This window comes from Vombatus ursinus, unplaced genomic scaffold (genome assembly GCF_900497805.2).
Source record: "Vombatus ursinus unplaced genomic scaffold, bare-nosed wombat genome assembly UNPS02014811.1, whole genome shotgun sequence".
In the NCBI taxonomy this organism is placed as follows: domain Eukaryota; kingdom Metazoa; phylum Chordata; class Mammalia; order Diprotodontia; family Vombatidae; genus Vombatus; species Vombatus ursinus.
In genome coordinates this window covers 12,523,639-12,550,644 of record NW_020954589.1, presented here as the reverse complement: position 1 = coordinate 12,550,644, position 27,006 = coordinate 12,523,639, and the positions used below count along the sequence as shown (strand labels likewise).

Here is a 27,006-nt window from a genome sequence, read left to right as displayed (position 1 = left end):
GCTGAGAAGAGCTAAGTCTATCAAAGTTAGTCATCGTACAACATGGTTGTTACTATGTACAATGTTTTCCTGGTTCTGCTCACTTCACTCAGCATCAGTCCATACAAGTCTTCCCAGGTTTCTCTGAAGTCCACTTGCTCATCATTTCTTATAGCACAATAGTATTCCATTATATTCATATACCACAATTTGTTCAGCCATTCCCCAGTTGATGGACATCCCCTCAATTTCCAACAGAATGCATTTTTTAAGAACTCATTATGTATTGGGCATCATGCTAAACACTGAGCATACAAAGAAGGGCAAAAATATGATCCTTGTCCTCAAGGAGTTCACATTCAAATGGAAACAACAGGCAAAAATTTGTACATGCAAGATATACACAGTGTAAATGGAAGATGATCTCAGAGAGAAGATAATAGCAATGTGGAAGGAAGACAAGGAAGGAGGCACCAAGAAAGGTCTCCTTCAGAAGGTGGAATTTGACCTGAGTCTTGAAGGAAGACAGGGAAGCCAGGAAGTGGAGGTGAGGAAGGCATTCCAGGCATGGGAAATAGCCAGTACAAAGACATGGAGTCTGAAAATGGAGTATTATGTTTAAGGAATTTCATGTAGTCCAGCATATCTGGATCATTTAGTGCATGCAGGTATTAAAATACAAGAAGAGTATGACATTAGCAGTTCAAGTTGTGAAGAGCTTTAAAAGTTCAACAGAATTTTATACTTAATCCTAGAGATAATAGGAAACCACTGTAGTTATTGAATGGGGCAGTGACATAGTCAGATTTTGCTTTAGGAAGATCACTTTGACAGCTGAGTGGAGAGATTTGAGGCATGCCCAAAGGTTATTATAATAATTCAGGGGTAAGATGATAAGGGCCAACACCAAGACAGTGGAGAGAAAGGTGTACACACACACACGCACACACACACACGTATATCTACTGTATATATGTGTGTATATATGTATGTATATATGCATATACATATATACACACATATATTGTAAAGATGGAAATGACAAGACTTGGCAACATATTGATAAGTGGGGAGAGTGAGAGGAGTTGAAGATGACATTGAGGTTATAAATGTAAGCTCTTTAAGGGCAGGGTCTGCATTGCTTGTTTGTATTTGTATCCCCAGAACTTAGCACAACAGCTGGCACATATATACTTTTAAAATGTTTTTTCACTCATTTATTCATATACCTTTGAAAAGTGTTGATAAACGGATTTGTTTTGTTGAACTGTGGGGAGTTTTTCCCTATTTTTTATTCTTTGTTTTAATGAATGGTTTTCAGGAGAGGGGAGGGAGAGACACGTATGGAAATGAATATGATGGAAGATGACATTGAAGTTAATCAGGCAGAGGACTCAGAGTCAAAAAGACCTAGGTTCCAATCCCACCTCCAGTATTAATTAGCTATGTGACCCTGGACAATTCACGTAACCTCTCTTTGTCTCAGTTTCCTCATCTGCAAAATGAAGGGGTTGGACTCAATGGACTCTTAAGTTCTCTGATCTAAAAGTCCCTTCTTAAGGGGCCAAGCCAGGGGTTTTTCATATGCCCCAAAGGATTTCTCACTTTGAAGTCTACTCACTTCCTGCTGCTACCTAATAGCCAGCCTCCTCATGTGAGGAAAAACTCAGACTGTGTGAGTACCTTGTACCTTCCATTTCCTTCTGGGCACAGCTTGATCCCTGAAGGAAGGCTGCAAGGGCCTGAGCCACATATCTTCCATCTGTCCCAAAACAAGAAACCACTTCCATCTGTCCCAGCCCAAGGAAGCTTCCACTTCTTGCTACTAGTCTAATCTCCCAACTGGGATGTGAAGAATGTCCAGTGCAAAGAAGAGCAAACCTCCCATCCCCCAATTCTATACCTTCCTTATCAACTCACTATCTCCACTCTCCACAGAGGTTCTTCCAAACTTTTTCATTCCTCGTTAAACTTCTCATGGCTCCCCCTCCTCCCCACCTTCTCAGCTGAGAACTTGGCCTCACATTTTATAGAAAAAATGGAGGCCATTCACCATGAGCTCCCTCTTCTCCCCTCTTCCTCATCTTCTATCACCCAGATGCCTTCTGCTACTATCTTCTCCTTCACCCCTGTCTCATATGATGAAGTGTCCTTCTTATCAGGGTTAGCCCCTCCACTTGTTTAAGTGATCTTATTCCATCCTGTCTCCTCTAACAGATTGCCCTCTCTGTCATCCCCATTCTTTCACTCATTTTCAGTCTCCTTTTGTCTACTGGCTCATTTTCTACCAGCTACAAACATGTTCATGTCTCCCCTATCCTGAAAAAACCCTCATTTGATCCTTTCTGCTATCTTCCTATATCTCTTTTGCACTTTGTAGCTAAATTTCTCACAAAGGCCCTCTGTACTAGGTCCCCCTTGTTTGGTTCTAAATTCTTCCCTTCTCCACAGATCTGACAGGTAAATTATTCCAGGCTCTCCTAATTTCTTTATAGTATAACCCTTTATTTTTAAATCATGTACCCATTTTGACCTTGCCTTTGTATACAGTGTGAGATATTGGTCTATATTTAGTATCTGCCATACTGTTTTCTAATTTTCCCAGAGTTTTTTCATATAATGAATTTTTGTCCCAAAAGCTTGGATCTTTGGGTTTATGAAACACTAAATTACTGTAGTCATTTACTTCTGTGTCTTGTGTACCTTATCTGTTCCATTGATCCACCACTCTATTTCTTAGCCAATACCAGATTGTTAGAATGAATATTACTTTATAATATAGTTTGAGATCTGGTACAGATAGGCCACCTTTCTTCATCTTTTATTTTCATTGATTCCCTTGATATTCTTGACTTTTTGTTCTTACAGATGAATTTTGTTATTATTTGTTCTAGCTCTATAAAGTAAGTTTTTGGTAGTTTGATTGGTATGACACTAAATAAATAGATTAAGCTAGGTAGAATTATCATTTTTATTACATTGGCTCAGCCTACCCATGTACAAATAATATTCTTCCAGTTGACTTCATTTGTGTAAGAAGTGTTTTGTTATGGTGTTCATGTAGTTCCTGTGTTTGTCTTGGCAGGTAGACTGCCTTGTCTTATCTACAGTTGTTTTAAATGAAATCTCTCTATCTCCTGCTGTTGGACTTTGTTGTTAATATATATAGAAATGCTGATGATTTATGTGGACTTATTTTATATCCTGCAACATTGCTAAAGTTGTTAATAATTTCAACTAGTTTTTTTAATTGATTTTCTGGGATTCTCTTAGATATGCCATCATGTCATCTGTGAAGAGTGATATTTTATTTCCTCATTGCCTATTCTTCAATTTTTTTTCTCATCACCATAGCTAACATTTCTAGTACAATATTGAATAAGAGTGGTTATAGTGGGTATCTTTGCTCCACCCTTGATCTTATTGGGAAGGCATCTAGCTTATCCCCATTACAGATAATGCTTGCTGTTGGTTTTAGATGAATATTTCTTATCATTTTAAGGAAACTCCATTTATTCCTGTGCTCTCCAGTGTTTTCAATAGGAAAGAGTGTTGAATTTTGTCAAAGGCTTTTTTTGCATATATTGAGATAATCATCTGATTTCTATTAGTTTTATTATTATGTTATTATATTATTATGATGATCAATTATGCTGATAGTTTTCCTAATATTGAACCAGCTCTACATTCCTGGTATAAATCTCACCTGGTCATAGTGTATGATCCTTGTGATATATTGCTGTAATGTCCTTGCTAGTATTTTATTTAAAATTTTTGCATCAGTATTCATTAGGGAATTAGTCAGTAGTTTTCTTTCTCTTGTTTTCACTCTTCCTAGTTTAGGTATCAGCACCATATTTGTGTTGTAAAAGGAATTTGGTAGGACTCCTGTTTTTCCAAATAGATTATATATTACTGAGATTAATTGTTCTTTGTGAATCCATCTGGTCCTGGGGATTAAGTATTCTATTTCCTCTTCTATTAATCTGAGCAATTTATATTTTTTTAAATATTCATCCATTTCACTTAGATTGTCAGATTTATTGGCATATAATTGGGCAAAATAGCTCCTAATAATTGTTTTAATTTCTTCTTCATTGGTGATGAAATCACTCCTTTCATTTTTGATACTGGCAATTTGGTTTTCTTCTTTCCTTTTTTAAATCAAATTAATCAATGGTTTATCTGTCTTGTTGTTGTTGTTGTTATTTCATAAAACCAGCTCCTAGTTTTATTTATTAGTTCAATGGTTTTGTTACTTTCAATTTTATTAATATTTCCTTTGATTTTCAGGATTTCCAATTTGGTGTTTAACTGAGGTTTTTAAAATTTGTTCTTTTTCTAGTTTTTATTTTTTAATTGCATGCCCAATTTCTTGATCTACTCTTTCTCTTTCCTCTAAGTATTGCTTTGGCTTCATCCTATAAATTTTGGTATGTTGTCTCATTGTTGTCATTATCGTTGATGAAATTACTTATTATTTCTATAGTTTGTTCTTTGACCCACTTATTCTTTAGGATTATATTTAATTTCCAATCAATTTTTAATCTATTTTCCACCACCCTTTATTGAATGTAATTTTTATTGCATTATGATCTAAAAAAGATGCATTTAACCTTTCTGCCTTTTTGCATTTGGTTGTGAGGTTTTTCTACCTTAATACATGGTCAGTTTTTGTGTATGTGCCATGTACCACTGAGAAAAATGTATATTCCTTTCCAAAGGTCATCGTCGCTAACTTTTCTAGAATTCTATTCACCTCCTTAACTTCTTTATTGTTTATTTTTTGGTTAGATTTATCTAGCTCTGAGAAGGGAAAATTGAGGTCCCCTACTAGTATAGTTTTACTTTTTCCTCCTATAACTCATTTAATTTCTCCTTTAACAGTTTGGATGCTTTATAATTTGGTGTATATACTTTTAGTATTGATATTACTTCATTGTCTATGGTGTCTTTTAGCAAGATATAGTTTCTTTCCTTATTTCTTTTAGTTAGGTCTATTTTTGCTTTTGCTTTGTCTGAGATCATGATTGCTACCCCTGCTTTTTTTTTGCTTAATTAATCTGAAGTATAATAAATTGTGCTCTAATCCATTATCTTTATTCTGTATGTGTCTCTGTGCTTCAGATATGTTTCCTGTAAACAATATATTATAGGATTCTGTTTTTTTTTTTAAATAATTAATTTATTTTTAGTTTTCAACATTCACTTCCATAAGATTTTGAGTTTTAAATTTTTCTCCCTCTTTCCTCCCCCCTTCCCAAGACAGTGTGCAATCTGATATAGACTCTACTTATACATTCATATTAAGCATATTTTCACATCAGTCATGATGTAAAGAAGAATTAGAACTAATGGGAAGAATCACAAGATAGAAGAAACAAAACAACAAAATTGGGGTTAAGTGACTTGCCCAGGGTCACACAGCTAGTAAGTGTCAAGTGTTTGGTTTGAGGCCAGATTTAAACTCAGGTCCTCCTGACTTCAGGACTGGTGCTCTATCCACTGCACTACCTAGCTGCCCCGTAATAGTATGCTTTTATCTGCATTCAAACTCCAAAATTCTTTCTCTGGATGTGCACAGCATTTTCCATCATGCATCTTTTAGAGTTGTCTTAGATCCTTGCATTGCTGAGAAGAGCTAAGTCTATCAAAGTCAGTCATCACACAATGTGGTTGTTACTGTGTATACCGTTCTCCTGGTTCTGTTCACTTCACTTAGCATCAGTTCCTACAAGTCTTTCCAGGTTTTTTTCTGAAGTCTGCCTGCTCATCATTTCTTATGGAACAATAGTATTCCATTACATTCATATACCACAACTTGTTCAGCCATTCCCCAGTTGATGGGATCTCCTCAATTTCTAATTCTTGGCCACCACAAAAAGAGCTGCCATGAATATTTTTGTCCTTTCCCCATTTTTATGATCTCTTTGGGATACAGCCCTAGAAATGGTATTGCTGGGTCAAAGGGTTATACATGATTTTATAGCCCTTTGGGCCTAGTTAGGATTCTGGTTTTTAATCCATTCTGCTATCCACTTCAATTCTATGTGTTCATCCCATCCACATTTACAATTATGATAACTCTATATTTCCCTCTATCGTATTTTTCCTTGTTTACCCTTCTTTCTCTCTTACCTTTAACCCTGTCCCCCCTCACAAGTGTTTTACTTCTGATCACTGCCTTCCCCAATCCATCCTCCCTCCTATCAGTCCCTACCATCCCCCCTTTTCTTATACCCATCTCTTTTTACTTCGCTATAGGGTAAGATTGATTTCTATATCCAACTGAGTGTGTATGTTATTCCCTTTTTTCAACAACTTCTGATGAAAGTAAGAAGGGAGGAAAAAGTTTGCAAGAGTTGCTCTGGAGAACTGGATAGTGAATCAGTTAGGGAGTTGTAAAAACATTGCCTTGCAACAGTGAGGGTTCCTTTGAGATTATTTAACATTGGGGCAGCTAGGTGGCACAGTGCATAGAGCACCAGCCCTGGATTCAGGAAGACCTGAGTTCAAATCTGGCCTCAGACACATAATACTCACTAGCTGTGTGACTCCGGGCAAGTTTAACCTTATCGAATCTCTTTTTTTTCTCTTTCCTTTTTACCTTTTTATGCTTTTCCTGAGTTTTGTATTTGAAGATAAAATTTTTATTCAGCTCTGGTCTTTTAATTAGGAATGCTTTAAAGTCCTCTATTTCATTATATGTCAATTCTTCCCCCTGAAGGTTAATACTCAACTTTACTGGGTAGGTGATTTTTGGTTGTAATCCTAGCTCCTTTGCCTTGTGAAGTATAATATTTCAACCCCTCTGATTCTTTAATGTAGAAGATGCTAAATCCTGTATAATCCTGCCTGTGACTCTACAATATTTGAATTGTTTCTTTCTGGCTGCTTGGCCTTGGTGCTCTGGCATTTGGCTATGATATTCCTGGGAGTTTTCATTTTGGGATCTCTTTCAGGTGGTAATCATTAGACTCTTTCAATTTCTATTTTGCCCTCAAGTTCTAGGATATCAGAACAGTTTTCCTGGATATTTCTTGCAATATGATATCCAGGCTTTTAGGTAGTCTAGTAATTCTTAAATTATCTCTCCTGGATCTATGTTCTAGGTCAGTTATTTTTCCAATGAGAAATTTCACATTTTCTTCTATTTTTTCATTCTTTTGATTTTGTTTCATTGTTTCTTGATGTCTCATGTAGTCATGTAGGCAACTTCCACTTGCCCAATTCTAATTTTTAAGGAATTATTTTATTCAGTGAGCTTTTGTATCTCCTTTTCTAATCAGTCACTTCTACTTTTTAAGGAGTTGTTTTCTTCAGTGAAAATTTTTTATATCTTTTTCCATTTTTTGTGCATCTTTTACCAAGCTGTTGACTCTTTTTTCATGATTCTCTTACATCACTTTCATTTCTTTTCCCAATTTTTCTTCTGCTTCTATTTGCTTTTTAAAATCTTTTTTGAACTTTTTCATGAGCTCTTTTTTGGACCTGAGATCAATTTATGTTTTTCTTTGAGGCTTCATATGTAACCATTTTGACATTATTGTCCTTTTCTAAGTTTGTCCCTTGATCCTCTACATAACCATAGTAGCTTTCTATGGTCTGGCTTTTTTTTTTCATTTGTTTGTTTTTTGCTCAATTTTTTTCGCCTATTTTGAGACTTTGGATTTTTTTTTACATAAAAGTGGGGCTCTGCTCCTAGAGTGGAGAGGGCACTGTCCCAAGCTTCTTGTGCTAGGGTTTGGGGCCTTCCTGTTGGTTTGCACTGGGCCTTGGGACCTAGCTGCTGGTTTATACTGGACTATGGGGGGCCACTCTGCTGGCTTGACTGGGGGCAGTGCCTCACCATTGGCTTGCCCCAGGGGTAGGGTCTTGCTGCTGGTTTGCTGAGGGGGGAGGCAATGACTTCCAGTTGACCTGCCCCAAGGGAAGAATCTCACTGCTGGCCTGCTCAGAGGGCAGGGCCTTGATGTGCAGCTGGTTTGCAGGTACTGCTGGTTTGCCCGGGGGCTCTGGTCTTGCTTCTGGTTTATACTAGGGATGTGGCCTAGCTGGTGGCTTGCCCTAGGGCTCAGGGATTCCCTGAAGGCCTCCAGGGGTGTGGCCTGTAGCTGCTGCTTGCTGACCCATTCTCCCTTCACCAGTTGCTTGCCATGTTCCTAGCAGTGAGACTGCTCTAGCCAACCAAAATTTCTCTGTCAAGAAAACCCCAAAAAATATCACAAAGAGTTGGCCATGACTGAAAAATGACTAAACAACAACAATTCATGTGCCCTTGTTAAAAGGCAAATCTTTGTTCAGACTTTCATCCTGATTAATGAGACAAAACTCTGGAAAAAGAGAATTAAAAAAGTTTATTAAAAAAATAATACTTCAAAGTAGTAACACGTAGAGAGGCTGATCACTAGAGATCATCACGGGATTCAAAGTGGAGCCAGGTTTTATTGGTAACTTTTGTAATGAGATAAGAACAGTTCAGAATGGTCCACATCAGCAAAAGGGGATGGACCGTTGCACATCAGCTCCTCCCCAACTGCCTGTTAACAGGTAACATGGTGGATAGCAGGTACAGTTATCCCTTCCATATGATGAATTTCCCCATTGCAGTTTCAATATATCGTGGGTTGGCATAAGAAATCTAAAGGGAATTTTTTGGGAGTTTTGTGGAAGCCACAGATGACACATGAAGGTAAGTAGATGGCACAGAGCCTATGACCAAATATTTAACCCAAATTTTACAATAAAATACTGTAAACACCCCATAAAACAGAAAGAAAAAACTCAAACTTCTTCTCTGGGACAAAGGGAGAGCCAAAAAAATTTACATGGATTTTCCAGATTGTGGGGGTGCTGTACCCCTAACCCCCATGAAGTGAAAGGGATAACCATAACACAAAAACTGCACATTGGGTGAAGCTTCCCTCAACACTGACTGACAAGCAGGACTGGAGCCATTTGGTCACTGAGGCAGCATAACTTTCAGTAATTCTGTCATTTGGTAGCTTAAAACATGGGTTTGTGTTTTCTGGGGACAATTTGTAAATCTTCCAATGCTTTGTTGTTGTTGAAGTTAGTTATTGGTGGTTTTCTTGTATTAGTCCCTACACTACTGTGTTAAGTTTTGTTTTTGTTTTTGTTTTTTTTTTAATTTGTCATGTTCTTCTGAGACAGCTATTATCCCTAAGTTATCTCTGCAATCCTGTCTTCGGGGTCAGTTCCATTGGTTTGTACAGAATTCATGTGTTGTTTTTTTTAACGTTGTTAACTTTTTTTTGTCTTCAGCTATATTTTACTCTACTTCAGAACTTTTTCTGTTCTTTTTTGGAATAGATTGTTCCAAATATGTTCATCTTTCTTTCACTTCTTTAGAGAAATTCTTCATCATGAATTCAATTTCTTCTAGTGTGAGTTATAAAATTCTATATTGAGAGGTCTAAATTTTGTTATTTTTTCTAATTTTTCTTATGTGAATTTTCTAATTTTTTAGAATTTTTAGAATCCCCAGGTATCTGTGCTTTACTTATTGCTGTTTAACATTTTTATCAAGGACTCTGGAAAAGGCATTCTTTTTAACATTTTTCTAATTTTTCTTATATGAATTTAATTCCTTCTTTGAATTTCTTGGATTTTCTTGATGTTATTCCATGATCTCTTGGGAGTTCACAGGGTTATATTTTGTCCAACATTTGATTTACTTTCTTTTGTCTTATGATATTTGTTTAAAAAAAAAACCTTGTATTCTTTTTCAGAATTTAATATTGAATACAAAGGATTTCAGTGAGTTCCTCGTAAATTGTATCTACTTTCTCATCCTCTGCAACAGATGTTGGTACATAAGCTGTAATTATTTTTATGATGTTCTTTTTTTTTTTTAACAAATACTTGGTAATATCCAAAGTATAGGCTAGTGAACTTAACTTTGATTCCTGGGGAAATCCTGGAACATATTATTAAGAGGCTTAGTGAACATCTTGTAAAAAAAAAAATGTGTAGTAGAAGAATATGAAGATAAGCATGGTTATGACAGCATAACTTTTTTTTTTAAACAGGCTTACTAAACTAGTAGAGCAGAGGAAATTGGTAGAGTTTACTTAGATTTTTTTTTCAAAATGTTAAAGTATCTCTTACTATTCTGTGAAAGATGAAAAGATATAGATTAGACAGTAGTAAAATTAGATGACTTTAGAACTGGTTGATTCACTGTAATTCCTTATCTACTTAGAAGAAGGTCTATAGTGGAGTGCCCCTGGAATCAGTGCTTTACTTACTGCTGTTTAGCACTTTTGTCAAGGACTCTGGTAAAGGCATAAATAGCATCCTTTTATTTGTAGAAGACAAGTAGCAAGAAGAGATAGCTAACACTGGAGTCAGGATTCAAGGGATCTTTATGAACTAGAATATTAAGCAGAATTGAATAAGATGAAATTAAGTAAATGTAAAGTAAGTCTTTCACTTGGCTTCAAACAAATGACTGCATAAGTACAATGTGGGGCAGGCAGAGTTAGCAATTTGAAAATATCTAGAGGTTTTTATAGATTTCAAACTCAACATGAGTCAGTAGTGTGACAGGGCTGCCAAAACATGCTACTGAAATATTGGACTACAATGAGAGATAGAGTTTTCAGGAATAAGAAGGTGACAGTCCCACTGTGCTCTGACCTGGCCAAACTATATCTATATTACTGTGTTTTCAGTTCTGAATCCCATAGTTTAGGACAGACAGTAAAAAGCTAGAAAGTATCCAGGGGAGGACACCCAGAATGGTGAGGGGCCTTCAGTTCATGGCCCATGAGAATCAGCTGAAGGAGCAGGGATGCTTGTCCTGGGAAAGGGAAAACCTAGAGAGAATGTGATCACTGTCTTTGTGTATTTGAGAGACAGTCTTGTGAAAAAGGAGCAAGGCTTGCTCTATCTAGCTCTAGAGGGCAGAAGTAGAAGTGGGTAGAATTTCAAATGTGGAAATTTAGTCATGATGTAAAGAAAAACTAGCTAGGAATTGGATCCACCTAAAGGTGGAATTAGCTTCTTCGGGAGATAGTAGTTTACCCCTTTCTGTCCTCTTCAGGTAAAAACTAGATAACCACTTGTCAGGTATGTGGTTTAGGAATTCTTTTTCAGGTATGGATTATACTGTATGGCCTCTGAGGTCCCCACCAATATTACGTGATTCACTTCCTCTTAGTCTTGAATGAAGTTAAAAAGAATATTTTTTCAACTAACATTATAGTGAAACTCAAGATTTATTGGCCCAGAATATGTGTTGAGTAAAGTATGGAAGTACAATCGAACTTTACAAGGAGATTCTGAATCTGAGCATCAGTATTCCAAACTTCCTATCACATCCCTATGTGCTCCTCTTGTGTATTAGTCAACTCTGTCCCTCAGTTTACGTCTCTGTACTAGGGCAAGAAAAAATGCCCTACGCCCTGGAAAGGAGATAGGCAAATGTCATGTGATGTTGACAAGGTGTTGTTTGATATATGCATGTGTGTATGTGTATGTGTGTGTGTTCTAAAAATTTTCATGAAGATTCTTAAGTGTGTCACTTAGAAAGCAGAGATTCATACAAATAAGCCAACTTCTTCATTAAAAGAATTCTTAGGAACTCTGTTACCACCATTTTTCTTCTATATATTCAGTTCACTAATTGTGATTTAATACTTCTCTCCACAGATCTGCAATGCATTTTACAACATTGATGTATTAGTTCTCCTCGCAGGATGTCATCGTGAGTATCATGCTCCTGAGCTAAGTTTTATATCTCTGGGTCTTCTTCCTGTTCAGATGACTGAGTCTGCCCTGGTTTGATTTTCAGCACTGATTGTTGAGACTTTTGAGAACAGTGACTTCTTTGATGCTGGCATTACCAAGGCCCAGTTGTTCCTTACCGTTCATGATGCTGTTCTGTTTGCTCTTGGGAAGAAATACTTAGAGACTCCCGAGGATGAACCAGTAATAAAGGTTAGTTGGTCTTGTGTATCCTTGGGGGGGCGGAGAATAAATTTGGAGCCAAATTAATATTAACCAGGAGTCTGGGCAACTTCTTATGATATCAGACAATGATTCTAGGAAGAAAGGTGAGGCTGGAACTCAGAGGGATAGAATTTCTGGCAATTATGGTGTCCTGTGTGATGTCCTGTGAGATAGCAGTCAAGAAAATGACTGATGGTTCCCACCATCATTCCTAGAAAAGGCCAGCTTACTCCCTGGAACCCTTTCTCTTGGGTAGTCCAATTACCAAACAAACTGAAAGGTCAACAAAAGAGAAGAAGAGAGACAATGAAGAGATAACAATGGGATTAAATATAAGTGAAGCACAGATATCATGACATCTGTCAACACTGGTTTAAAACCATAGCTCCATTATTTACCTTTGTTTAGAGTCTGCTAGTTCAAAAATCTATCTTTTCATCAAAACCTGAAAACCTGACTCAAACTAAACAAATGCATGAGAAACTGATTTACAAATCAGAATTCTCATTTATTAATTGATATTGAGGGAATGGATCTCAAAATAGTTCCATGTTTCTAAATAAAGCATCTGCATGAATTAATATTCTCCAAAGAGGGAGATGTGTGTGTGTTTTTACACAGTGCCTGGTACATAGTAGGCCTTAATAAAAACTAGTCAATTGAATGAATTGATGGGACTAGATGATTTATGAAGTCCCTTCTCATTCTAACAGTTTGTGATTCTATGAAAAACACCAGATTTTTTCACATGAGTTGTTTTTATGTTAGCTATCCCTCCCACCCCAAAATGGGATCACAGAATTGGACATGACTGAAACAATTCAACAACAACAAAACAAACCAAAAAATCCTGTACTTGTATAATTTCCTTTTAAAATCAAAATGGAAGATTTTGCAGTTATCCCTATAAAATTTCATCTTGGTAGTAAGTTCCAGACTATTAGGTATTTTGAATCTTGATTCTGTTTTCTAACTTGTTAACCAATCCTCCCAACTTTGTGCCATATACGCATTTAATAAGCATGTCTGTATCTTCAAGTTAAGTCATTGAATGGAATAGGGTCAAGACAGAAGCTTGTAGCATGCCACTAAGATTTCCCTCCAGTCTAATATTAATCAATCAATCAATATTATTTGAATCTGGTTGTTTGACCACTTACCTGTATTGTCAAATAGCCCATATTCTTCCATTTTGTCCATAAGGTTATCATGAAGCTATCAGATGTCTTATTGAAAACATAATGTACTATGTTTATGGATTTCTTTGATTTACTTGTCTGATAACCTATCAAAAAAAAGGAGATAAAGTTAGTATAGGATATCATAGGATCATATCATAGATATTGGATCATGGGACATGTTCTTAGTGAAACCATGCTGGCTCCTTTGATCATCATGTACTTTTTTTTAAGAGTTCAAAAGACATTTGTTTAATAAGTAGTTTAAGAATTTTCCAGGATAAGGTTACTAGGCTGTAATTTCTGGGACCTACCTTTTTCTGTTGTTGTTGGTTTGTTGTTTTTTTTTGGATATTCAGATATTTGCCCAGATTTTGTATAATGTCTTTCCCATTCTTCATGATTCCTCAAAGATTATCAACTCTGGTTATGCAGTTTAAATCTGTAAGTTCTTTTAGAACCTTGGAAGGTAATTCATCTGGATCTGAATACTTGAATTCATTTAAAGGAACTAGGTATTTGCTTATTTTCCTTGCTTGAGTATGAGTGTGGAGGATTAGCAAAGATGCCAACAAGTAGAGATGTTGTTTGCACATTGGATTGGTCCCTAGAAAATAAAACACTGGATTTATAAAGTGAAAGACTAGCATTACTAGAGCTTGTGTATTAATCTCCACAATGAGTTAACTCCTCTGTGTGCTAATTTCTTGCTTCAGATTCTAATTCCTACTCTTTCTATCTCTTTTATAGGAAACACTGCATTTTCCACCCTATTCTCCCTCTAGTCAAATGTCAAGGTATGACTCAGAATCAAGAAAGGACCTACAGATAACACCTTTCAAGGTACCCTACTACAAGTGCAGCTGTGGCTTTGTTCTTGCTGGTTCATAATATTTCCCCAGAAGACTGCATTCTGCATAATTATCCCATGGAAAAACCCACATGGCCCAATCAATAGAGATCTGGTCTTAGAGTCAGAAGGACCTGGATTCAAACCCTTCCTCTGATACAGAATGGTTAGTTGAATTTGGACAAGTCACTTAACTTCTTAGTGCCTCCAAGCAGCTCTCCAAGATGATCTGCAGTGGTATTCATTAGGAATTCTCTATACCATGAAATCTCAGTTTGGTCCAAAAAAAAAGAAAAAAGCCCCAAGTGTAAGGCATAGGGATTTTTACCAAGATAACATTAATAAAATCTTGGCAGTATTAGTTCCAGACTGTTAGATATTTTGAATCTTGATTCTGTCTTCCAACTTGTTAGCTGATCCTCCCAACTTTGTGCTGTGTACACATTTAATAAGCATGTCTGTATCTTCAAGTTAAGTCATCTCAGATTTGGTCCAAAAAAAAAAGAAAAAGAAAAAAGCCCCAAGTATAAGGCATAGAGATTCTTTACCGAGATAACATAGATAAAATAGTTGGGAAATGCAAAATTCCACTTGACTGCAGCATCTCCTAATAGAAGGTAATTGCTACAGATTATTCAGGAAGAAAGGAACTGGTTTTGGTGCCAATGCCAGAAATATGTTTTCTAGCCTCAGACTAGCTCTTTTTGGTCACCAGAAAAGTTTTCTTTCCAACCACAAGAGTTCTGTTCTGGCACAGACAGAATTTCTACCCTGAGGAATACTTCATTGACCAAACACAAAAGTGTCCCACTACATTTCCCACTCTCTGAATACTATAGAAAGCTCCCTTTGAGAATTGTGTAAGAATTCAGAACAGTATGTTCTGTAGGGAACCAATTCAGTCTGGGCCTACCAAGCAACAGATCCAGAAACTGAGTCATGGATGTCCCTTTATAGCTGGAAAGGGCCTCTTCTTGTCCAACTGCCTCATTTTATAAATAAAGAAACTGAGGCTTAGGGAAATTAAGTGACTTGCTTTGTATAGGTAGTAAGCATCAAGAGGTTGTATCCAGATCCTCTGACACCAGAGCTAGCACTGTTTCTACCATATCATGATTTCTACACAATAAAACAAGTGTTTGACTTGGAAAAAGGCAGCTTTTAATGAATCAATTTGTTGATGGGTTTACCAAGGCAGATAAGTATAAATATTATTTCTTTTCTTAAAATATATTTTTATAAGTATTTTTTAATATTACCAGAATTCTTCCAGTATCCTTTCCCATACCCCTTCCAGAGAGCAGTTTGTAGCAAATAATTTTTTTTTAAAAAGAGGAAGAGAAAAAAATCAGCTAAATCAATCAATACATATATAAATCTAAGAAATATGTAATGAGGGGCAGCTAAGTGGCATGGTAGATAGATCCTTGGAGTCAGGAGGACCTGAATTCAAATCTGGCCTCAGACACTTGAAACTTATTAGCTTTGTGACCCTGGGCAAGTCACTTAACCCCGATTGCCTCACCAAAAAAAAAAAAAAAAGGAAAATATGTATTGTTCCACATCTGTGGACCTCCCACCTAGGCAAAGGAATAGGGTGGAGATATCTTCCCATTTTTCTTCTTTGGGGCCATGCTTTTTTTTTTTTTTTTTGCAACATTCACTTTTTTAAAAAAAAATAAGTTTTTATTCATGTCTTCTGTTTTTTAGTTATCATAGTTATTCCCGGTATTCCTTCCCCTCTACTTCCCAGGGACTATCCTATATAATAAATAGTATTTTTTTAAGGAAGGAAAAAAAATCAGCACTACTGGTCAATACATTGGAAAAGTCCAAAAACATATGCAATATGTAGCACCTGTGGACTTCCAACATCCATGAAGGGGTGGGTTGGGAATGTCTTCTCATATCTCTTCATTTGTATCATATTTGATTTTTATAATTTTGAAACATTCAACTTGATATTTTTGTGTGTGTGTGATTGTTCTTTGCATTTATGTTGCTGTAGTTATTGTGTACTTTGTTCTCTTGGCTCTGTTTACTTCATGCTGCATTGATCCAGATAGAGCTCCATGCTTCTCTGTATTCATCACATATATCATTTCTTACAGCACAGTAATATTCCATTAAAATAAAGTACCATAATTTGCTTAACCATTCCCCAAACATTGGACATTTACTAGATTTCTAGTTCTCAGCTATTGCAAAAAGTGCTGCTATAAATATGGGGATGTATATGGGCATTTTATTGATAACTTTCTTGGAGTATAAATCTAGTAATGGAATGTCTGGTTCAATGGTATGGACTTCTCATTTTATTTGCATAATTCCAAATGGCTTGCCAAAATGGTTCTATCATCTCTGCCAACAATGTATTAGTATGCTTAATATTCCACAACCACTCCAATATTAGCTATTGCAATTTTCATCATTTTTGCCAATTTGTAGGATGTAAGGTGAAACCTCAAGGTTGTTTTGATTTGCAGTTCCCTTATTAATGGTAATTTAGAGCATTCCTTCATGTGGTTGTGAATAGTTTGCAATTCTTTTGAAAATGGTGTGTTCATCTCCTTTGACCACTTATCTATTAGGGAATATTTGTTAGTGTTATATGTGTGTGTGTGTTCGTATAAATACATATATACACATACATATATGTGTATGTGTGTATGTGTATACAGGCATAACTTGTTTTATTGTACTTTACTTTATTGCATTTCACAGATTACTTTTTTACAAATTGAAGGTTTGTGGTGACCCTACATCAAGCAAGTCTTTCAGCACCATTTTTCTAATAGCATGTGGTCACATTGTATCTCTGTGTCACATTTTGGTAATTCTCACATTTCAAATGTTTTCATTATTATTATATCTATTATGGTGATCTGTGAACAGTGACCTTTGATGTTACTATTGTAATTGTTTTGGGGCACCACAAACCATGACCATATAAGACAGCAAATTTAAGTGGAGTAGTGGATAGAGCACCGGCCCTGAGGTCAGGAGGACCTGAGTTCAAATCTGGCCTCAGACCAAATACTTGACACTTACTAGCTGTGTGACCCTGGGCAAGTCACTTAACCCCAATTGCCTAAAAAAAAAGAAAAAGACAGCAAATTTAATCAGTAAATACTGTGTGTGTTTTGACTGCTCCATCCATCAGCTGTTCCCTGTCTCTCTGCCTCTCTTAGGCCTCCCTGTTCCCTGAGGTACAACAATATTGAAATTAGGCCACTTAATAACCCTACAATGGCCTCTTAGTATTCCAGTGAAAGGAAGAGTCAAAACTTGGCAAACTTCCTTTTTGTCTTTATTTTCATTTGTTTGTCTTATTTTAAGAAATTACCACAGGCACCCCAACCTTCAGCAACCACCTGATCAGTTAGCAGCCATCAACAAAGACGCAACACCCTCCACAAAAAGATTGCCACTTGCTGAAGGCTGCAAGTTAGCATTTTTTAGCAATAAAGTATTTTTTTAACTAAGTTGTATAAATTTTTTTGGACATAATCAATATTAGTCCTTGCACAACGTGGCTGGTATTGTGTACAAAGTTCTCTTGGTTTTGCTCGCTTCACTCAGCATCAGTCCATACAAGTCTTTCCAGGTTTTCCTAAAGTCAACCTGTTCATCATTTCTTATAGCACAATAGTATTCCATTTCATTCATATACCACAACTTGCTCAGTCATTCCCCAATTGATGGGCATCCTCTCAATTTCCAATTCTTTGCCACCACAAAAAGAGCCGCTATGAATATTTTTGTACATGTGGGTCCTTTTCCCATTTGTATGATCTCTTTGTGATATAGCCCTAGAAGTGCTATTACTGGGTCAAAGGGTATGCACATTTTGATAGCCCTTTGGGCATAGTCCAAATTGCTCTCCAAAATGGTTGGATCATTTCACAACTCCACCAACAATGCACTAGTGTTCCAGTTTTCCCACATCTTCTCCAACATTTATCATTTTCCTGTTTTGTCATGTTGACCAATCTGATAGTTGTGATGTGGTACCTCAGAGTTGTTTTGATTTGCATTTCTCTAATCAATAGTGATTTAGAGCATTTTTTCATATGACTATAGACAGCTTTAATTTCTTCATCTGACAACTGTCTGTTCATATCCTTTGACCATTTATCAATTGGGGAATGGCTTGTATTCTTATAAATTTGACTTAATTCTCTATATATTTTAGAAATGAGGCCCTTATCAGAGAAACTGGTTGTAAAAATTCTTTCCCAATTTTTCTACCTTCCTTCTAATCTTAGTTGCATTGGCTTTGTTTGTGCAAAAACTTTTCAATTTAGTGTAATCAAAATTATTCATTTTGCTTTTTGTAATGTTCTCTATCTCCTGTTTGGTCATGAATTCTTCTGTTCTCCATAGATCTATTCCTTGCTCTCCCAGTTTGCTTATAGTATCAGCCTTTATATCTAAATCATGAACCCATTTTGACTTTATTTTGGTATATTGTGTGAGACTTTGGTCTATGCCTAGTTTCTGCCATACTCTTTTCCAGTTTTCCCAGCAGTTTTTTCCAAAGAGTGGGTTCTTATCCCACTATAGTCATTGACTATGGTGTCTTGCATATTTAACCTATTCCACTGATCCACCACTCTATTTCTTAGCCAGTACCAAGCAGTTTTGATGATTGCTGTTTTATAATACAATTTAAGATCTGGAAAGGCTAGTCCCCCTTCTCCTGCATTTCTTTTCATTAATTCGCTTGATATTCTGGACCTTTTGTTCTTCCAAATGAATCTTGTTACTATTTTTTCTAATTCTACAGAGTAATTTTTGGTAGTTTGATTGGTATGACACTGAATAAGTAAATTAGCTTAGGTAGAATTGTCATTTTTATTATATTAGCTCTACCTACCCATGAGCAACTGATGTTTTTCCAATTATTTAGATCTGACTTTATTTGTGTGAAAAGTGTTTTGTAATTGTGTTCATAGAGTTCCTGGGTTTATTTCAGGAGGTAGACTCCTAAATATTTTATAATGTCTACAGTAACTTTAAATGGAATTTCTCTTTCTATCTCTTGCTGTTGGACTTTGTTGGTAATATATAGAAATGCCGATGATTTATGTGGGTTTATTTTATACCCTGCAACTTTGCTAAATTTGTTTATTATTTCAGGTAGTTTTTTACTTGATTCTCCAGGATTCTGTAAGTATATCATCATGTCATCTGCAAAGAGTGATAGCTTTGTTTCTTCTTTGCCTATTCTAATACCTTCAACTTCTTTTTCTTCTCTTATTGCTAAAGCTAATGTTTCTAGTATGATATTGAATAACAGTGGTGATAATGGACATCCTTGTTTCACCCCTGATCTTATTGGAAATGCTTCTAGCTTGTCCCCATTACATATTATGCTTGCTGAAGGTTTTAGATAAATACTATTTATTATTTTAAGGAAGGCTCCATTTGGAAGTCACTATTTCTTTAATAAGCACTTTGTATCTGAATCTATATAAGTGTTATGTCAATCCTCAGATATTTTATGCATTTTGTAGTCATTTGGAATGAGATTTTCCTATTTTTGCTTCTTATGTTTTGTTATTATTATATAGAAATGCTTTTTTTTTAAGTTTTGAGGGTTTGTTTTGCAGCCTGCAACTTTGCTGAAATTATTGTCTCAGTATCTTTGCTGATCCTCTAGGGTTTTCCAAGTATACCATCATATCATCAGGAAATAGGGATACTTTTATCTCTTCTTTACCTGTCTTTATGCCTTTAATTTCTTTCTCTTGTTTCATTGCTGTTGCTGGCATTTCCATAACTATATAAAATTATAGTAGCTAAAGTGGGCATCCTTGCCCTACTTCCATAGTTAATGGAAAAAATTCTAGTGTGTCCCCATTGCATATGATGCTTACTTTTGGTTTTAGATAAATGTTTTTTATGAGATTGAAAAAGTCTCTTTAAGTCTATTCTTTGAGGAGTCTTTAGCATAAAAGTGTAGCACTTTTTCAAAGACCCTGATTCCCCCTCCTATTTGTTACCCCTTTCCCTTTGGGGTTTTGCTTAGTAGTTCCTTTTTCTTTTCATATTTTAACTTGGTTATCTGATTTTCCCCCACCTTTTTTTCTTCTCAGTTAGTCAATTAGATTTCTCCTTCTTCCTGTTTAACTAGTCATATCCATTAGTCTTTAATATTTTTGTTTCCCTTTCCAGAAAAGATTTCATTATTCATCCTCTGTTTCCATCTATTCTAGATTCTCATTCTCTGATTGATGATAATTATCTAGTCTCTCTCTATTCTCTATATTCCTTATGGAATAAAATCTTCCAAGGTATCCATTCTGGGCTCTCCTATCTTGGCAGTTTCTGCCATTGCCTTGTAGAGTTTGCCCCACGGATTCCCGTTTTCCATTGTTCCTCATTCCTTGAACATTGAAAATTCCTACAAGTGACAGAGAGGACAGTGCCCCATGATAGGGCCTATCTTCCCACCCTTTTCCCCCCTGCCCTTTCCCCACCCTACCACAAGTCCCTGGTTATGAAATCCACTACTAATCTATACCCTCCCCCTGGTTACCTTCTTTTCCCCTTTTACCTCAAAATTTTCTCCCTGGGTCCATGCCCTCTGATTCTCCCAAGTACCAGTTACCCCCATGAGTTCCAACTCCCCCTCTTGAGGTAAGACAAGGGGTCTTTTCAAGTACCACATCTCCTAGACCACACTGGGTCCCCATTTTCCTTCATAAAACATCTCTTTCACCCATAGGAACATTCGTCAATGGAACCCTATCACATCGCCAAAGCAAAGGCTCCTTCCTCCCTCCCTACTTTTCAGTCCTCCTCCCTTCTTCTTCCCCCATTCCCCTAAAGGATCTTCTCTTACAGAGTGACCACAGGGGGGTCATCTTCCCCCCATTACTAGCCCTCAATATTACCCAGGTACATTACACACTCCTTTTTATCCCCCTGCTCCTCTCCCTCCACTGTCATGCACCCTTCCATTTTGTAACATAGTCCCAGAAAAAAAAAATACTGATTCACCTGTAAATAGGTTGTTGCCACGTTATTTTTAATATCTGAGGCCCATCTTTTGTCACTGTTACCATCACCTGATTTCCACCTTCATCCTTATCTCTTCATGTCCATTTGGAAATAAGTCTCATACTGGTCACTGTTGTCACTATTAATGTTGTTGTCCTTAGTTGTTATATTCATTCACCCCTCCTGCATTTCTGTTGTCTCAGATATTCAAGAAGCAAATAATCTCTTCTGATCTGGTTTTCTTTATAAGAATGTTTCAAATATTTCTTTATTATTGAGTGCCTATCTTTTTCTTTTAATTTATGATTAAGCTCAGACTTACAGGGCAGATTACCCCCAACTTCACCCATTGCTTCATTGCTCTTTAGAACACATTATTCAATTCCCTCCTACATTTTCAGATGGGTGAAGAATAGTATTTTGTTATTTGAATTTCCTTTCCTTTGTATTTGAGATCTTTCTCCTGATGGTTTGTAGAACTTCTTTCTGAATTGAATTGATGAATTTAGCCACTATGTACTTCAGAGTTTGCAGCCTTGGGTTTTTTCTGGAAGCAATTGTGAATTCTTTCCATTGGTATTTCATTTTCTACGTTCAGGAATTCTGTGCAGTTTTCTTGTATTATTCCCTGCATTATGGTGTTAATTGTTTGTCCTATTGTGTTAGAAATAGAGCCCCTTGTACCCCCTCAGCAGGGTTGACAAGTTAGCCCAGGCGAGCTGCCGCAGCCTTTTGCTTTCCCAGTTGCAATGCCAAGTGGAGTCTTGCTCTTAATCCCTAAACTAAGTCCAGAGTGAAAGAAGAATCATTTATTACGATTCTTACAAGAATCAGGTGTGCCCTCTGGTGGGAGAGGCACACTGTACAGAAGTGAGAGCCAGCTTTTATACTGTCACTATGATCCTGCTCCTCCTATCAGGGCGAGGAGAGGTCCAGCTCATCTGAATTACACTCTTCCTAAACTGCCCATCCCATGTTCCTCCTCATGTTAAGCCCTCCCAATTCATGCGTCCCATGTTCAAAAATGGTGGCTATCTCTGCCCTTGGGGTGTGTCAGTTAATAATCAATAAGTTTATTAAGCAAGCACAGTGGAGAAAAGCCTTTGCTCAGTCCTTGACCCTGATGGATTGCAACTGGTTTGGCAGGGTTCTTTCTTAAGGAACTAGTTGTTTGCAGAATGTTTGGGGCACTTTCTGATTGGTTGAGGGACTATCCACAAGATCTTGGAATGCCCTTGTTCTGCTGTGGAAGCCTAACTTCTAAATTTTTCCCACATTGGAGAACTATGATCTTTTGTCTCTACACATCTTCTCTTTGAGATTAATATGTTTTGCTTGTGTAGCACGTGAGCATATTTTCTTTTAATTTTATATTTTTTGTTTCTCTTTTTCTAGATTATCCTTCATTTCTATTAATTTGCATCCCTAGTCTGTTATCTCTTTTGTTTCTTTGGTGAGACTTGCTGCTAAAGATTCTAGTTTTTCTATTCTGCCCATCATTTTTGCTGTCCCGACCATAAATTCTGCTCATTTTTCTTGTTTCTCTTTTAAACGACTCAGGAAGAGCATGTTGTGGTTCCATGTTCTCCTTAAATTCTACAGAAGTTTTCCTTTTTTTTTCCCCCAAATATATATTTATTTATAGGTGTTTGAATTTGTTTACTAGATCTGGAAGCCATATTTCTGTCTTCTATAATGTTTTCCCTGTTGATTTGTCTGCTTATGTTCAAGGTCTTTGAGTTTTCTTCCTCTGGAGACCTTTGGTAATTTCAATCTTCCCTCCATCCTTATTGCTCACTTTCTGATTCTGGTGGTTTCATCTGATGGTGGTTTCCCTGGGACCTGGATCTCAAAGTGTCTCAGCCTCCTCCCATGCTGGGCAATTCATTATTCATCAGACTATGTATCTACCCTAAGTGCTTTTGGGGGGACAGAACTGTCCCTGGCTAAATTCTAGGCTCTTGCCCTCGGGCTTAGTGGAATGATCCATCACCACCACCATGGTATCATATCCTGCTCCTTCTGTTTTCTCAGTTCTCTGGACCAGCACTGCCAGTTCAGTGAATTGTCATGCTGGTGCTATGGGATTGATTTCTTGGGTTCTCCAAGGCTTGAGGGGTGGGTTATTGAATTCTATTTCTTTTTTTTTTTTTTTTAAGATTCATTAATTTATTTATTTTTAGTTTTCACCATTCACTTCCACAAGATTTTGAGTTCCAAATTTTCTCCCCATCTTGTCCCTCCCCAAACCCTAATACAGTATGCATTCTGAATACCCTTTCCCCTAATCTGTCCTCCCTTCTATCTCCACCCCCCCCACCTTCTCTTATCCCCTTCCTCTTCTATTTTCCTGTAGGGCAGGATAGATTTCTATACCTCATTGCTTATATATCTTATTTCCCAGTTGCATGTGAAAACAATTTTTAACATCTGTTCCTAAAACTTTGGGTTCCAAATTTTCTCCCTTCCTGCTTCCCCAACCATTGTCATTGAGAAGGCAAGCAACTCGATACAGGTTATACTTGTGTAGTCATGCAAAACACTTCCATAGTAGTCATGCTGTGGAAAATTAACTATATTTCCCTTCATCCTATCCTGCCCCCCATTTATTCTATTCTCTCTTTTGATCCTGTCCTTCCTTAGAAGTGTTTGCTTCTGATTACCCCCTCCCCCAATCTGCCCTTCCCTCTATCATCCCCCTGTTCTCTTATCCCCTTCCCCCGTATTTTCCTGTAGGGTAAGATGGCTTTCCATACCCAATTGAGTGTGTATGTTATTCCCTCCTTAAGCCAAATCCAATGAAAATAGATTCACACATTCCCTCTCACTTTCCTCCACTTCCCCTCCACTGTAAAAGGCTTTTCTTGTTTATTTTATGTGAGATAATTTACCCCATTCTACCTTTCCCTTTCTCCTTCTCCCAGTATAATCCTATCTCACCCTTAATTTTATTCTCCAGATATCACCCATTCATCTTCAACTCACCCTGTGCCCTCTATCTATCAATCTATCTCAACATATAATTTTGCCTTCCAACTACCCTAATACTGACAAAGGTCTCATGAGTTACAAATATCATCTTTCCATGTAGGAATGTAAACAGTCCAACCTTAATACATCCCTTATGATTTCTCTTTCCTGTTTACCTCTTCATGCTTCTCTTGAGCCTTGTATTTGAAAGCTGAATTTTCTATTCAGCTCTGGTCTTTTCATCAAGAATGCTTGAAAGCCTTCTATTTCACTGAATATCCATTTTTTCCCCGAAGGATTATACTCAGTTTTGCTGGGTAGGTGATTCTTGGCTATAATTCTATCTCCTTTGCCCTCCAGAATATCATATTCCAAGCCCTGCAGTCCCTTAATGTAGAGGCTGCTAAATATTGTATTATCCTGATTGTGTTTCCACAATACTTGAATTGTTTCTTTCTGGCTGCTTGCAATATTTTCTCCTTGACCTGGGAACTCTGGAATTTGGCTACAATATTCCTAGGAGTTTTTCTTTGGGGATCTCTTTCAGGAGGTGATCGGTGGATTCTTTCAATTTCTATTTTACCCTGTGGTTCTAGAATATCAGGGCAGTTTTCCTTGATAATTTCTTGAAAGATGATGTTTAGGCTCTTTTTTTGATCATGGCTTTCAGGTAGTCCAATAATTTTTAAATTATCTCTCCTGGATCTATTTTCCAGGTTAGTTGTTTTTCCAATGAGATATTTTACATTGTCTTCTATTTTTTTCATTCTTTTGGTTTTGTTTTACAATGTCCTGATTTCTCATAAAAAGTCATTAGCTTCCAATTGCTCCATTCTATTTTTTGGGGGGGGGGGCTAGGCAATGGGGTTAAGTGACTTGCCCAGGGTCACACAGCTAGTAGGTGTTATGTGTCTGAGGCTGGATTTAAATTCAGGTCCTCCTGAATCCAGGGCCAGTGCTCTATCTACTGTGCCACCTAGCTGCCCCATCCAGTCTAATTTTAAAGGAAGTATTTTCTTCAGTGAGTTTTTAAACATTGAGTTCTGTTTCAAAACTAGTCACATGTCCTGCCCCTTTCCCTCTGTTCCTCCACTCTCCCATAGAGATCTTTTGCAGCACAGAAGTCTGTCTGTTATTGCCCAAGTAATCTTCTGTAGCCTGGAGCAGATCTCCTTAGCACTGGAAAGAGGGAAGGGGAGGGCAGCTGGGTGGTGCAGTGGATAGAGCACCAGCCCTGGATTCAGGAGGACCTGAGTTTAAATCCAGCCTCAGACCAGACACTTGATACTTACTAGCTGTGTGACCCTGGGCAAATCACTTAATCCCAATTGCCTCACAAAAATTTTTTTTTTAAAATAAAATAACAGGGGAGAGGAGAGGACCAGAGGTTGGGGGTTATGTTTTGTTGCAGGTTTGTGGGTTTTGAAGATAAAGTCAGATGGAAAAAAACATTTGAAATCCTCTTTTGTCAGTTTTTCCAGTATATGACAACAGTTTATTTTCTGCACAACATACCCCAGAGTCCAACCATGTACCTGGAGCTGGGCTCAACAAATAGAAACTTGGTTCTACCCCAAAGCAATGACATGGTTCAGAAATTGGAGTGATTTTTTTTTAACTCAAGTTACAGCATGTTGGTATAAACACTTTCTTTATTTCTTGCTCCTACAAAGTGACTTCCCTTCATCTGCTATGGGAGCCATCCATTCTCTTTGTCAATGGCCAAAGTCCCACTTGGAACTTCTCATTCTTTTCCATCTGACTATACTTTATTCTGTATCAGTCAATATTTTTCTAACTACTAGTAGAATAAAGTCAGTTTTCTAAATTTCCTGTTTAAAAAAAAAGTCCTTTGTTTGGCTAGGGTAGCCTCACTGTCAGGAGTATGGCAAGCAGTTGGGGAGGAAGTGCTGAGTGTGTTCAGGATAGGCATCAGTTCATGGGTTGTTTGTTTACTTTCTTTTGGATTCCAGCTATCCTAGACCATGAAGATGGTTGGATTTGCTTTGTCTTTGGCCCATAATTTCTGTTTTGGAGAAATATGGGAGGTCATGGGGATCAGAGAAAATGTCTAGTTATGCGTTATAACATCTTGTTATGCATATAATCCAGAAGTCCACAATATATTTTTGATTGTTTTATAGTTGATCTTTCCATTTACATTGTTGTAGTCATTGTGTATATTGTTTTCTTGGTTCTACTTACTTTATCTGAATCAGATCATGTAAATATTTCCCATGCTTCTCTCTATTCATCATATTTGTCATTTCTTACAACCCAGTATTATTTCATTTTATTTATATACCATAATTTGTTTAGCCATTCTCCGTTGTATGGGCATCTACTATGTTTCCAATTCTTTGCTACCACAAAAAGTGCAACTATAAGTATTTGGTGTATTATGGTCAATTTTCTTCTTATCAATAACTCCTAAAAATGAAAGCCTAGTAATGGAATCTCTCAATCAAAGGTATAAACATTTTAATTACCTTATCTGCATAATTCCAAATTGCTTTCCAGCTTGGTCATACTGATTTACAGCTCTTCCAGCAATTTATTAGGGTGCCCATCTTCCCACAACCTCTCCAGTATTAACTATTCCTATCTTTTGTCATCTTTGCCAATTTGCTGTGAGTAATTAGTAATTTGGAGCATTCTTTCATATGCTTGTTAATGTTTGCAATCCTTTTGAGAACTGTTTGTTCATATTCTCTGACCACTTATCTACTGGGGAATGACTTTTGGTTATATATGTGTGGAATAATATATAAGTTATACAAAACTCACATATATGTATATGTATAATAATACATATATATTAGTTATTTATATACCTTAGATACCAAACCCTTTCTGAAAAACTTGATACAAAAATTTTTTTCTCATTCAGCCATTTTCCTTCTCATAGTAGATGCATTAATCTTCTTTTTGCAGTTGTTCTGTTTCATCTACTCAGAGTTACATATTTTTCTTCTATAATTGCCTCTATCCCTTATTTGTAAAACACATACATATGTGTGTATGTGTATATATATATATGTGTGT

The 27,006-nt window shown here is 36.8% G+C and overlaps 1 protein-coding gene across 2 annotated transcripts in view; it reads left to right on the top strand.

Moving 5' to 3' along the window:
• SLC26A8 (solute carrier family 26 member 8) overlaps positions 1–27,006 on the top strand; it is a 178,911-nt gene that overhangs the window by 127,607 nt on the left and 24,298 nt on the right. For both annotated transcript variants that reach the window (XM_027876188.1, XM_027876187.1), the window contains 4 exons: positions 11,656–11,710; positions 11,798–11,943; positions 13,884–13,976; positions 19,126–19,155. In XM_027876188.1, coding sequence (XP_027731989.1) covers positions 11,656–11,710; positions 11,798–11,943; positions 13,884–13,976; positions 19,126–19,155 — 324 coding nt within the window. The remainder of the gene's footprint in view (positions 1–11,655; positions 11,711–11,797; positions 11,944–13,883; positions 13,977–19,125; positions 19,156–27,006) is intronic.